The 13050-nt window shown below is 40.4% G+C and overlaps 1 protein-coding gene across 2 annotated transcripts in view; it reads right to left on the bottom strand.

Moving 5' to 3' along the window:
• chst11 (carbohydrate (chondroitin 4) sulfotransferase 11) overlaps positions 1–11594 on the bottom strand; it is an 81413-nt gene extending 69819 nt beyond the window's left edge. The window contains exon 1 of one of the 2 annotated variants that reach the window (XM_007895289.2): positions 11350–11594. In XM_007895289.2, the coding sequence (XP_007893480.1) occupies positions 11350–11467 (118 nt within the window). In that variant the 5' untranslated portion in view covers positions 11468–11594. The remainder of the gene's footprint in view (positions 1–11349) is intronic. The other variant, XM_007895290.2, reaches the window with a different exon arrangement.
• Positions 11595–13050: the final 1456 nt, after the last annotated feature.

The raw sequence follows: 13050 nt of genomic DNA, 5'->3' as shown, positions 1-13050 counted from the left end.
TGCTATTTCTTAGCTTTCATTCAAAATCAAGATAGCGATCACATTTGATATTATTTGAGTGGAAGCTTTTATGAACTTATGTAATGTCTGTGATTCATTCTCGTTTCACAGAATAGCCATTGTGCAGATGAGAGACAATAGAGATGTGCGTGGACAGTGGTGGGGTGGGGGAAGGAATGAGGAAGAAGGCTGGAAATAAATCATCCCTTAAACAGAAAGCATCCATCCTTCCTAAGAAAAGTCAACATTTTCATCACCTCTCCCCCAAAGCCGTACATTATCCTATCACCAAGGGATTTAGATTCAGACATTGACCAGAAAAAAAAAACCTCCCATTGACATTTCTGAATGAAGGAGATATAGTGCTGCACATTGCAGTTTACTTGAAAACAACAACTTTGTAATGTTACCCTATGCCTTTCGCGTACGGTAACATTACAAAGGGCTTTACAGAGTGGTACTAAGCATTGAGCAAGGCAGGTGGATAAAAAAAGGAGGGAGGTGAACGTAGGCCCAGACAAATAGACATTTAGTGACAGGAAGAGAGGGAGCAGGCCACAATGTTTTGTGGAAGCAATTCCAGAGGATAGGGCCAAAGTGACTGAAAGCTTGGCCCCTATGATGGAGGGTGGAGGGAATGAAGAATGTGCAGCAGGCCTGAGTTTGCTCAGTGAAGATAGTGGGCAAGAGAGTGAAGCTGGAGAAGGTCACAGAGGTGACTATTAGTTTCAGGTGTAAGACCATGCAATGCACAGGTGCAATTGGATTATAGTGAGAACCATGTTACCATAATGGTTCTCACCCCTGTCTTTTGGATGTCTTGTTGTTCTTCCATTTCCACTAATCCTGACCAATTTTAATGTCCCTCCTTTAAAAAGCACAATTAAAATCTATTTTTATTATATTATTATTCTACCACCGTAGGATTTAGATTCAGACATTGACCAGAAAAAACAAACCTCCCACTGACATTTCTGAATGAAGGCTTCATGGCAGCTAAAGCAGCTTATCTTACCTCTTTCAAACCTGCTGTATGACTGAAGCATACTGTTTTTTGTTAAATGTTCTATTCTGCCAAATATTAAGTTTGTGAAAAAAATGTATTAGTGATAATAACCTCAAGAAAACAAAACAATAATAAATTGGTCACTTCAATCCGTGACTGTCTGTGGGTCACTGCTGTGTGCAATTGGCTGCCACGTTTCACCCACAAATATACAGTCAATTCACTTTACAGTATATTCTGTGAAGCGCTTTGAGACGTCTAGAAGACGTGAAAAGCACTATATAAAATGCAAGGATTATTATTATTATTATTTCCTCAAATACAGTATATGCTTGTGCTAATATAAGTGGCACCAGTGAATAGCAGAACCGAGAAAATGTTACCCTAATAATCCTGTTCTGTGCACGCAGCATCTGTGTTTGCCGGTTGCTGTTCAGTATGAGAGCGAGCGATCACAGCAGTGTTAAAATGCTTGTGCAACATTTCTTCAGGGGATGTGAAACTGGGAGAAACTGTAAGGACAGCAGCAGTATTGTACTAGACAGGATAAATCTAGTGGAGCTTCCAGGACAAATAAGAGATTGAAGAAAACACAACCTTATATTGTGAAAAAAATACATTTTCCATTGGATTTTCAGATATCAAACAAGTTCAAATTGAGATAATCTGTGACAATTTATTTTATAAAATGGTGAAATCTACAAAGTGGATATTTACAAAGACTATTTAGTAAAAGATTTAGTTAATATGCCTTTGATGGTTAATTTGTCCACAAAATGTAGTCAGTCCACTTCACAATATATCCTGTGAAATACTTTGGGATGTCCTTACAATGTGAAAAGCACCATACTAAATCTGAGATTTATTATTATTACACTTTCATTAGCAGTCAAAGAAATGTTACAATATATATGAAAGTTTTTGTAAAGACTATGCAAAGCTTTGCTGACTACAGCAGCTAATCTTTGATTTTAAGGCTGGATTTGAATTGTTCAAATAGTTCTAAAAAGGCTTCTATTTACATGCTCTGTGGATGGAATTTACTGCAAAGAATTTGTCAGTGATTAAACACTGCAACAGTTTCGTCCTCAAATACCAAATGTTTCCCAAACTGTTCTGTGGTGCAACTGGGAGACCTTTAAATTTGACACAAGTATTGTATTTTTTTAAGGTATATGCGTGTTCAACAAAATACATATACTCACACAGAATGCTATTCATCAAGAATACCTGAACAGAATTATAAACAGGTTTGGGAACATACACATATGCTCTCACACACAATACTGCACAAAGTACTGTCATTGTGGGCAATATACCTTCTATTCACTACAATACAGTCCAGCGTGGTGTGTAAAAGGTCTGTTTGTGAATATCAAGTGATACACAAGAATTCGCCGATTGCTCCCTCTCTTCTCCATATGGCATTTTACCATCAACACCCTCTACATTTTCTGCTGGACTTGCTTGAGTAGCTCATACAAACTAAACCCCTTAGTAAGCAGCCTCTCTCAAAATACACGTAGGGTTTCAAAATCATGATTTCCAAACCACAGATGCACCTCCCTGTCTTGCTTAAAATACTGCTCCATTTATCCTAAATTATATTTAAAGCGAGATTATACAGTACGGTTTACCAAGAAGCATAAATTGACGCAAATTGCTTGGATTTAAGGGCTAGGCTTTGAATGCTAGGGTCTGATGAATAAAAAAACATATTTAGAAACACATTTGGATTAAATAGAATCGTGCACAGAGCTCATCATAATATGTCCCTTTGATGTTACTGCCACTGACACACCAAGGAACTGCTGACTACATTGAAAACTATAAAATGATTCTTAACCTGGCTCTTCTGATGGATCAGTGAGTTTATCCAGTATGAAGCTGGACCAGGAAAGTCCCACATTTAATGTGCAGTCTCTCATGCTTTCTCTGATCTCAATCAGTTGGCACTATAATGTGTTATAATTGGCCTCAACTACCCTAGTTTACGGAGGGGAAAATCAGTGACAGTTTGTGGTCCATATTACTATCCAGTAACCCATGCTGATTGTGCATGTATGTAGACCCCTGACGCTTGAAACTTTGTTTGACATTCTAAGTAGCAACGTTGACAATAATAACATCTAATGGCATTTCCACCAATTATAGTCACACATCACCAAGGTTGCCCCACAGAATACCAACTGGAATTTCAGCCCATTGGTGAGGACAAAAACAGTCTTGGCCAACAACCAAATAGCCAGCCAACACTCATGATCAAGGCTCATGCATGAATATTGGCCAGTGAATGAGGTACTTGAGCTCATTTGGTGCCCGTGGAACTGTATCTCAGTAGAAGCAAGAAGGAGTCAAAATGATTTTTCCGGGAAGAGAATATTGATGGATATAATAATAATCTTTGCATTTGACAAAGTGCCTTTCACATTGGGAAAACATCTATCTCAAAGCACTTCACGGTATTCACTATAAAGTGTCGTAAGTCAAATGTTTAAAAAGACATTTTTCCAACCTAAGATCAAATGATTTACAGAAAACATGACATGTACTATTCAATGCTACGTTTATGTTCATGCAAGATGACAAATAACACATTTTTTTATTTCATTTAGGTTTGCTTGAATAAAAGTCTGCTTGGGTTAACCTTATGAACACTGATATATTATAATTTGCTTCTGTAAGATGTTAGAGAAAGCTATGTTGAATAGGATCATATGCGAAACATTCACATCAGGCGAGGCTTAAAAAAGTCCATCCAACTGAGGATAATGATGTGTTTTTGTTCACAAAATTCACATTTAAAAATCACCCTTGATTCATGCACACAAACTAAACACACTCAACACAGATTGAATCTACTGTTGGAGAGATAAATCAAGCTCTAATTACAAAGCCTATAGACAACGCACACTCCAGGAAGTTTCTTATTCATCCCTTCTGTTAATTTCCATGGCGTAAACTAAAGCTAATGTGAGCAATGTTGTTTAAACTTGTAGTGTACACTGAGTTGTTTCCACCTGTAGTATGTGTTATTCCTTCCCTTTTCCCACACATTTAGCAGATTATTCCCTGACCAAAAGCCTCTTGCTCTGAGGCCCCGTCTATGTCAGAATAGACGTTAGGTATCAGAAGGCATGTTGGAACAATGGGTGTTTACACATATCTCCTCATCTCTGCTTGTCAACTCCTTATGACAACCCATCTTAGACCAGGTGCTCATTCTTTGGAACGTTGGAGATGCAAATCAACTTCCAATGACTCTATGGCACATCTTGTTAATAAGGACATTCTAACGAATAAGTTGATGGTCAAAACCCTGATACTCAAACCTCAAAAGTATTAAATCAAGAGCAACTTGATTAATGCATTTCCCCTTTAAAACAAAAGATCAAAAGTCGCTTGTACCTGCAGAAGGTTGGTGCATTTATAGTAGATTCTGCAGTACAGTTCTTAGAACTTTGTATTTGCAAACTGAGAGGATATGACACGTTTAAAGAAATAACGCAAGAGTCCAGCTACAAATAGTGTAAAGTTTATAACAATTCTGCCAAAGAAAAGATATTTCCCCTGCTGCGGACACAAACAAAACACTAAATTGAGAAGTATGTCTAACAGAAACTCAGCAATTTGAAAACAAATCTACTTGGAAACACTTGTATGTATAATCTTTGGTTTACCATGTAAACAACTACAGCAGCAGAGGACCAGATTGAGCATTGAACATTGCTGTACACTGTCCAGCGCCTTGGGATGTCCTCCCTACATGAAAGGCGCTATACAAATGTAATTTTGTTGTTGTTGTTTAACATTTGACATTTAAATTACAAAATACAATAGAAAATAGTGAGTAATAAATGAAAGTCCATTTTAATGATAATAATAATACCACTTTGCCACGAATGCTCCTCTCTTCTACCTTCGGGCGGTCTGTGGAGCTAACTGTTCATCTAACCTGGACTCCTGCTTAACTGGGTGTAAACCATGTACAATTTAGAGAATCGCTTTGCAGCAAAAGACACCTTTTGACCTAAGCAAGAAAGCAGGAGAAAGCCAGCTATCACAACCAATGATTTACTGCTGTTACTCAATATTGGAAACAGAGCAAAGACTTCAGCAAGATTCTAGTAATCCAATAAGAAATAATCCCTATGTGGTACTTGGAGGTTGTCTGCAATTTCTGATTCCACTGGTTTACATTTGGCAATCAAAGAGCTCCAGCCTCCCAGGTCATCTGGTTAGCTTTAAATCAAAGAACTTAAAATAAGATCAAAAGAAATTCACTAAAATTAGAAAGATCAAGATGATTGCTGAAAATACCCATTTAAACGCGCTGAGATCCAATTGCTGATCAGCATATTATTGCATTGAACTATTTTGGAGTATTGGAACAGTCAATCAAGTCTAAAATATACTGTCCTATAATTTTGTATGACAGAACCAAAAGGCAAAAATATACTGAGCTATATAGGCTACAATTGGCTTCAGTATCCCTGGGAGCAGGAAAGGAGTAGAAATCAGACAGGAGTCCTACTCCTAATTGCTATATCCTAGAAAATGTGTTTATTTGGACTTCAGGTGAAGTCTGTTGTCCTAAAGTCAAATAGCCAGCTGACACTCACCATCTAAGTTTGTACATAAAAACTATAAGCCAGATCGAGTCAGGAGAGGTAGAAAACCCTGGACAAACAATATGATTCAGGCACTGGCAGTGATTGATACTGTACTGGAAGGATGATAGGATTAGTAATCTGAATTACATCATTGGGCCAAAGGTCCTTCTTCATCTGGATCGTTGAAATCTGATCCTTTAAGGTGCTCGTCCACTTTATGCCGTGAGCTCTGTCTCTGAATCAGTTAGTTACCCTCCAATCCTCACAACAATAATCCCATTGGCCATTACAAGATATGCCTTACATTCAATATCATACAATTTCGGGGCTTCATATCAAAATTTTATAATAAAACTGTACACCTCTTCCTTGTCTACTTTTACCCTTACCCCCTACTTTAGGTCAATACCATACATTTGTGGTTTTATATTCCAATATTAATAAAGTATTACTATCACAATTCATAGCATCATATCTTAAAGAGGTCCAAGGTAAAGGAATATGTATCAATACCAATATTGTCCTACCCTATCATCGGTGGGACAATATTGTAATAAATAAAAAAATGTCAGCCTTTCTGCCCTTACCCTCTGGAAATCCATCCTGGAATCTGTTCGCCGCTCCCCCTCCCTTGCCTCCTTCAAGGCCTGGCTGAAGATCTTCCTCTTATTGCCTTCAGTCATTCGTCCACCCCCACCCACTTTGCTCTCCATCCCTCTTGATCGCAATCCCAGTTCGTGTGTAAACCCTTGACCGTCCAGCACCGTGGGATGTCCTCCCAACATAAAAGGTACTATATAAATGCAATTTGTTGTATGTTGTGTTACATGTCCAAAAATAAAGTCAGTTATACTTTCCGAAAGAAAAGCTGTAAGAATCTGTTTTATATGGAGCAAATTCACTGAGCTACTGTTAGTGTGAGGGTCCAAGAGTTATGCCATCCACAGCAATTACAACCACAATGATCTAATTCTATCCAGCACTTAGGTAATCATCTCCCCATGTCCAGATGCTTAACACCAAAGACGTTTTTTAGGAAAAAAGCTCTTGCCAGAAATACAAGAATGAGTAAGCGCTGTCTGAGACCTGGGTGCTCACCATGTTCTCTTCATACTCTGAGCAAGTTTGTAAAATAATAAATACCAAAGTTATCCAAGGTTGTTAAATGAGGGGAAAACGGAATGCAGTCAACATCTGTTCTAGTTGATCATGGACAGAAATGTTTCAGGATGTCCTAAAGCAAATCAGTAAACCACACTGCAGCAGCCCAAATATTCCTGGTTAACAAAGGGACGTGTTGTCACTGCGAGCTGCTTGCTCACTCTTTGCATTTCTTGCTCAGTGTAACTCAAACGCTCCTGCCCATCCACTCCCCTGCCCCTCCCCTCCTCGTTGTACAATTTGGAAATCAATTGCTCTGATGTTCCATCCTTCCACTTGAGGCACTGAACCCGTCTGTCTGCCTGTTCAAGTGGAATTTAAAGATCCATGCTATTATTTGAAAGAAATTTCCTCTGTCCTGGCCAACAATCCTCTACAAAAATAATTCATCATTCATTTCATAAATGATTGTGCAGGACTGCTGTGCGCAAATTGGTTGCTGGATTTGCCTATGAGTTCACAGTCACAGCACTTTACCAAGTGAAGTACTTTGAGGCATTTTTATGTGATAAGGCTCTATATTAAACATAAGGATTATTAATTTGCTTAAGGCATAGTGACTTTTACACTGCTCTTTTTTGCCAATGTGCTTGTTGTTACTCCCTGGATGGTGCCTCAAAGCAAAAACAATTATATGAGGAACACCTACAGTTTAAGCACTAATTTCAAGAAGCAAAGGTTTAAACATCACCAGGGATAGCACAGCACAGCAGGTATAAAGTTAACACAGTGACATCCCTAAAAGTGACACAATTCGGTAGTCATAATAAAAAAGGCTCTTTTCTATTACATATTTTAAATATGAAACAACAAAATGTTGAAACTCTCTGCTCCTGAATTCTTGGAAAAGGCAATGAATTCAGAGATTAATATAAAAAAATCAAAATCCTGCTTTATTGACCGGCATCTACTTTACAGACATTTCATTCTTTGATTGGCAGTCAATGTAATTGTATCCGTTTCTCTATAACCTCTTGATGGATCACGACATACTAGGTGGCTCTAGGGCAGATGAAGAGATGCATGGACTTAAACACTGTGAATTCAAATACTGCAACCTCCACTGTAAGTTCAAAGACAGATCAGTCCTGCTGCATACCTGGAAATGACAAAGAATCTAAGAGAAGACAAATTGCCTCAACTCTGCTCGCTCACGAGTAGACCACATATGTAATTTGCCAACCACCTCCCTTCCACTATTTATCCTGCTGTCTGAACACTCCCGGTTACTATGGCTATCTCTCTGTGGGCTAGTAGACTCGCAACACAATGAGAAATTCTGCCTTAGTGAGTTGTTTGCATTATTCCCTTTTCTAGCCGCTCAACCCTGAGACCCTCCAGACAAGTGGGGAGCTGTAGTGCCTCTGATTGCTAGTCAGAGTGCTGAAGTAGCTGAATTCATCTCGCTTGAAATGCTGGTGCAAGCAGCAAACAGACAGACTATCAGCAAAAACAACCATCTGAGTGCACAGACTATTGTGGTTAGAACAGGGGAATGCATTTCCTTGCTGTGGTAGATAGAACACAGAAAATACATTTTCTCATTCTTTTCCCAACAGTTTTATATGACAGCAGTACCCCAACAAAGTCCAGTTCAGCAAGCTCAATGAGGCAATATGGGTACACAATGGTTTCAAAAATGCCCACCATATGTTTGAGCGGTTTAAAATGAGATACAAAATGCTCATAAGCAACGCTTAACTTCCTGCAGCTGAGCAACATTAGTTGCAAGGACAATTCAAAACTAAACCACAGTCAGGCTCCAGCTCTCAATCTTGATGAATTTCAAGCAGCTTGCATTAATGGAAATGCTTTGTGAAATGCATGTTTCACACCTTATTACAGTGCACTCATTGAAAATCTCCATAATGCAGGATGTGTCAAGTAACCACAGCATTTGATGATGTAGGGTTGAGAACTGAACTGAAAGTGTATCATTTCAGGTAAATTGGCCAAACCATATATTTAGCTCACTTCAAACTACACCAGGGCCTAGAAACAAAGCAAATAGGCCCATTTGAAAATGCATTTTCTGAATATGTGCATCATTTTCAAAGTCTCATCATAACTGCCCTGTCCGTTTCACTGTCAGAGCAAATAAGTAACTGGTTGCTGTCTTTTCAAGCGATTTCTCGACTGCCCTGAGCCCTCGAAACATAACATAATCAAGAATAAAATGAAAGTGTTACTCTAATGGGCAGAACCTGTGCCAATGGTGAGCATACAGTCAGCTATGTGTTGCAAAATGGGTTATGTAGGGGCTTGATGCCTTCATTCTTTCACAGAAATATGATGGTTGTAAGGGAACACTCAATGCCATCCCTGTGCAACTCTAAGGGATTAGAGTTTCACATCGATGGTATCGAAGCAATTTTTAAAACCTGACTTGCCAGTTGGACTATCTATGCATTGAATTTGGTAGTCTGACAAAAATTGTTTGTAGCGCAGATTATTTAATGTTTTACTGTTCACAGCTACTGTGCATCTACAATCAGAAACAACATAAGGTAATATTGTAACATTAGAGATAAATAACTAGTAACAATAAAAGGTATTATCTAGCAACAACTTAAGAAAATATTGTAACATTATAAATAACTAGTAACCGGATAAGGAAATAATTAATAACAACATAAAGAAACATTGTAACTAGTTACATTATATAATAAATAACTAATAACAACATAAGGAAACAATTAGTGACAACATAAGAAAATATTGTAACTAGTAGCATGACAGATAACTAGTAACAACAAAATGAAATAAATAGGCACAACATAAGGAATTGACCTGTAACGTGATAAGAAAAGCTTGCTCTAAAAACGACAGATGGTTTAGAAGCAAAATACCAAAAATCAGCATTTTCCTTCCAAACCAGATACCAATCGGAGCAGGTTTCACTTATCACACTGTCGCTCTGTGTAGTAAACTGAAGTGAGTAACCAGATGTCATGTTTTTGATAATTTCACTTCTGCCATTATTAGATTTGTGAGTGTTTCAAACAGGACAACAAACAGGATTTACAAGAGTATTATGTAAACATTTTGCACCTCTGCCAGCTAATGAAGAGCAAATCTCTCTGGAATGTACTGATGTGTCTGGCGCTAGGTATCCAAAACATTCCCTCTCAGTGGGAATCTGGGGTCTGGTGATGTTTTCTGTTGCAGTGTTGATGGGAGACTTACATCAAGTGCAGTACTGTACTCCTATCAGCTTTCCAAAGTCGCTGAGGAGAAGTTCACACTTTTGTGTGATAAAGCATGAGATTAAAATAAATAAAGAATCCTTGTGAGTGAATGGGTTTATGGTTGTTGGAAGAAGTGGAGGGGGGAGAAATATTGTTGTTGAAATTTTGGATGTGTGAATCTAGTCTTGGGCACCTTGTTCAAACACAGAAAGAGAGACAAAATATATATATTTCAGATTACAGATTACCATTGCGCCTAGCTTGTCCCACACCCACTAAAAATTTACAACAGTTTAAACTGGCGGCTGATAGGATGCATTACAATAGTAATAATAATCCTTGCATTTGATGTAGCGCCTTATCACGTCTTCGAGACATCTCAAAAGCGCTTCACGGGATACACCGTAAAGTGAATTGACTGCATATTTTGTGGGCGAAACGCCAGCATCGTAGTCGATCCCACCAACAACTGTGTCAAGGCAAGTCAAGTCATGCACAGATCGACCTTTACAATCGGGCAAAACTAAATCCTTTATGCATGTGGATGAAAGCAAGTCTGTCTGCAATGTCACTCACTAACCAGCAGCCAGTCAGCCTGAGTCAGTCAGTGAGTAGTTTCCATTCTAATGACACCCCCCCACCCCCCTCCCAGCCCAAACCAGAAAGAAACTAAGCTCATTCCCCCCACCTCTCCATGACCAGACTGCTGGATTTCCCTGTTACCTTGGGAGGAATTATTTCAAATATACAAGGACATCATTCTGGGTTAATAAGAGGCAGAAATGAAATACAAAAAGCACCAAAAAGTGCACCTTCAGAAACCTTCAAACCAAAACACACTCACACACACACACACACTCACACACACTCACAAACACACACACACACACCCACACTCACACACACTCACACACACACACTCACACACACACACACACCCACACACACTCACACACACTCACACACACACACACCCACTGGGTTTAGCTCAGACTGTCATTTCCTTGCCTTGATCTCTAAAGGAAGAGATTTTTTTTAATCTCAAAAGCAAATAAAAAAAAGCTGTCGATTTGCAGAATGGGGGGGGAGTGGGGAGAGTGGGGAGGGGAGTGGGGAGAGTGGGGAGAGGAGTGGGGAGAGGAGAGTGGGGAGAGTGGGGACTGACTGCAATCCTAAAGTCCTGAGGCTGTCCTCTGCAATCAAGTGGTGGGGAGAGAAAGGGACAGAGAGGGAGAGAGAGGAGAGAGAGAGGAAGGAGGGAGGTAGGGAGGGAGGGAGGGTGAAAGGAAAGGTAAGAGACTCCCCTAAACCCCCCCCCCCCCCCCAAGGGAAGGAAGAAGTCGAGATGAAATGCAACGAGCCACAGATCAGACCTACCTACCTGGGTGCAACATACTTTGGAAATAAAAGATGACCAGCACAAAGGATCCCAGACAAGTGGCCAGGACCATGCGGCAGATCCTACTCATCCTCATGACTTCCAGGAGCCCCTGTTTCATGGCTCTCTCTCTCTCTCTCTCTCTGTCTGTCTGTGTGTGTGTATGTGTGTGTGAGAGAGAGAGAGAGTGTTCTCACTGTGTGATGGCTGTTGTGATGCTGATGCTGAGTGCAGACACCACCACCAACTGTACTGACCCCCACAGAGGCGGGTCTCTGCACAACTCAGGCACAGCCACCACCCCTGGTCCTAGCGCTCCTCAATTTTTTTTTGCTCTCTCTCTCTCTTTCTCTCTCTCTCTCTCTCTCTCTCTCTTTCAAGCACCCTCCCCCCCCCCCCCCCCTCACCTGCTTTAATTAAACGCCCCTCATTTTATTGCACTCCCTGTTCACTTTGTGCCCTCGGCGTAAAACGTAAAAAAAAAAACAACACCACCGACTCATGATACTAATTTGGTCACTTCGAGGCGCGCGCCACTGTTTGCGGGGACGCTCCCCCCCACCCCCCACCCCCACACCCCCTCTCCCTCCCTCCTCCACCCCCACCCCCCCCCCCCCCCCCCCACCTGGGGCGCAATTAGCTGTCGCTTTTCGCCCGCGCAAATATGCAGTCAATTCACTTTACGGGTGTATATTGTGACGCGCTTTGAAAGCGCTCGAAAGTCATAAGGCGAACAGAGCAGCTGAGGGTTTCGGCAGAGACTGTGAAGAGTTGAGAATTGAGAATTTTTTTGGACCTTTACATTGATGGATTGTTTTCAAACAGCCGTCTTTTGTCTCTGTTCCTTGTACCTTATTTGAGTCCAACACGTTTTTCTGCACCAAGCAGTTAGATGTATACAAATGACAGCACGCGTGCACATGCGTGGCACACACAAACATGGACAAGGCACAAAAGGGTTGTCATCCCTCCCCCCACCCCCCATACTCCATAAAAGTCTGCGCTTTAAGGAGAGACAACGAGAAAATTGGGGAAATTACTTTCGAAAACAATACATTTCTTTATTTTCTGAAATCAGAAAGAATGACTGCTTTCTTGGTTAATGAATTGTTTAGAGTTTGCATTCACCCATTCCCTTTCTCCATAGCTGCAGATGAACATCTTCCATGATGCGAGTGTGTGGTGCAACCGGCATGTAATGGCTGTGTGTGATCAGCTGAATACAGTGGAAAGCATAACATTACTCGGGCGCTACATTTACACTTTGTGTGATCTTCAAGGAGAGTGCAGACATGAGAAATGATTGCATGTGCGCATGTGGACAATCTGTCCTAGGCACTGAAAGAAAAAAGAAGCTTGAATTTGTACAGTGTCTTGTTACTTAAAAACGTCGCAGAGCACTTTACAGCAGTTACCGGTAGGTGTAGTAACTGCTTTATTTTCCTGTAGGCAAGTGAAGCAATCATTTCAAAGTTCCACATATAGCATCGACAGAACAATGGAGTATTATTGTTGGCTTGGACGCCAGGGCTAACTCTATTCTGATTATGATCTTTTTGATCAGCCGGGTTGTCTGACACATACGGAAACCCATCACCACGCTTAAGAGTATCCAAACCAAACTGAGAATTCCATACATCCCACCTACACATGGAGGTTTCAGAGATAGATAGATGCACACTCTCTCCCTGGAAGGAACGCATC

The sequence above is a fragment of the Callorhinchus milii genome, unplaced genomic scaffold (assembly GCF_018977255.1).
Source record: "Callorhinchus milii isolate IMCB2004 unplaced genomic scaffold, IMCB_Cmil_1.0 Scaffold5, whole genome shotgun sequence".
Taxonomy (NCBI): domain Eukaryota; kingdom Metazoa; phylum Chordata; class Chondrichthyes; order Chimaeriformes; family Callorhinchidae; genus Callorhinchus; species Callorhinchus milii.
Note: the sequence above shows the minus strand (reverse complement) of the source record. Positions and strands in the feature narration are given on the sequence as shown.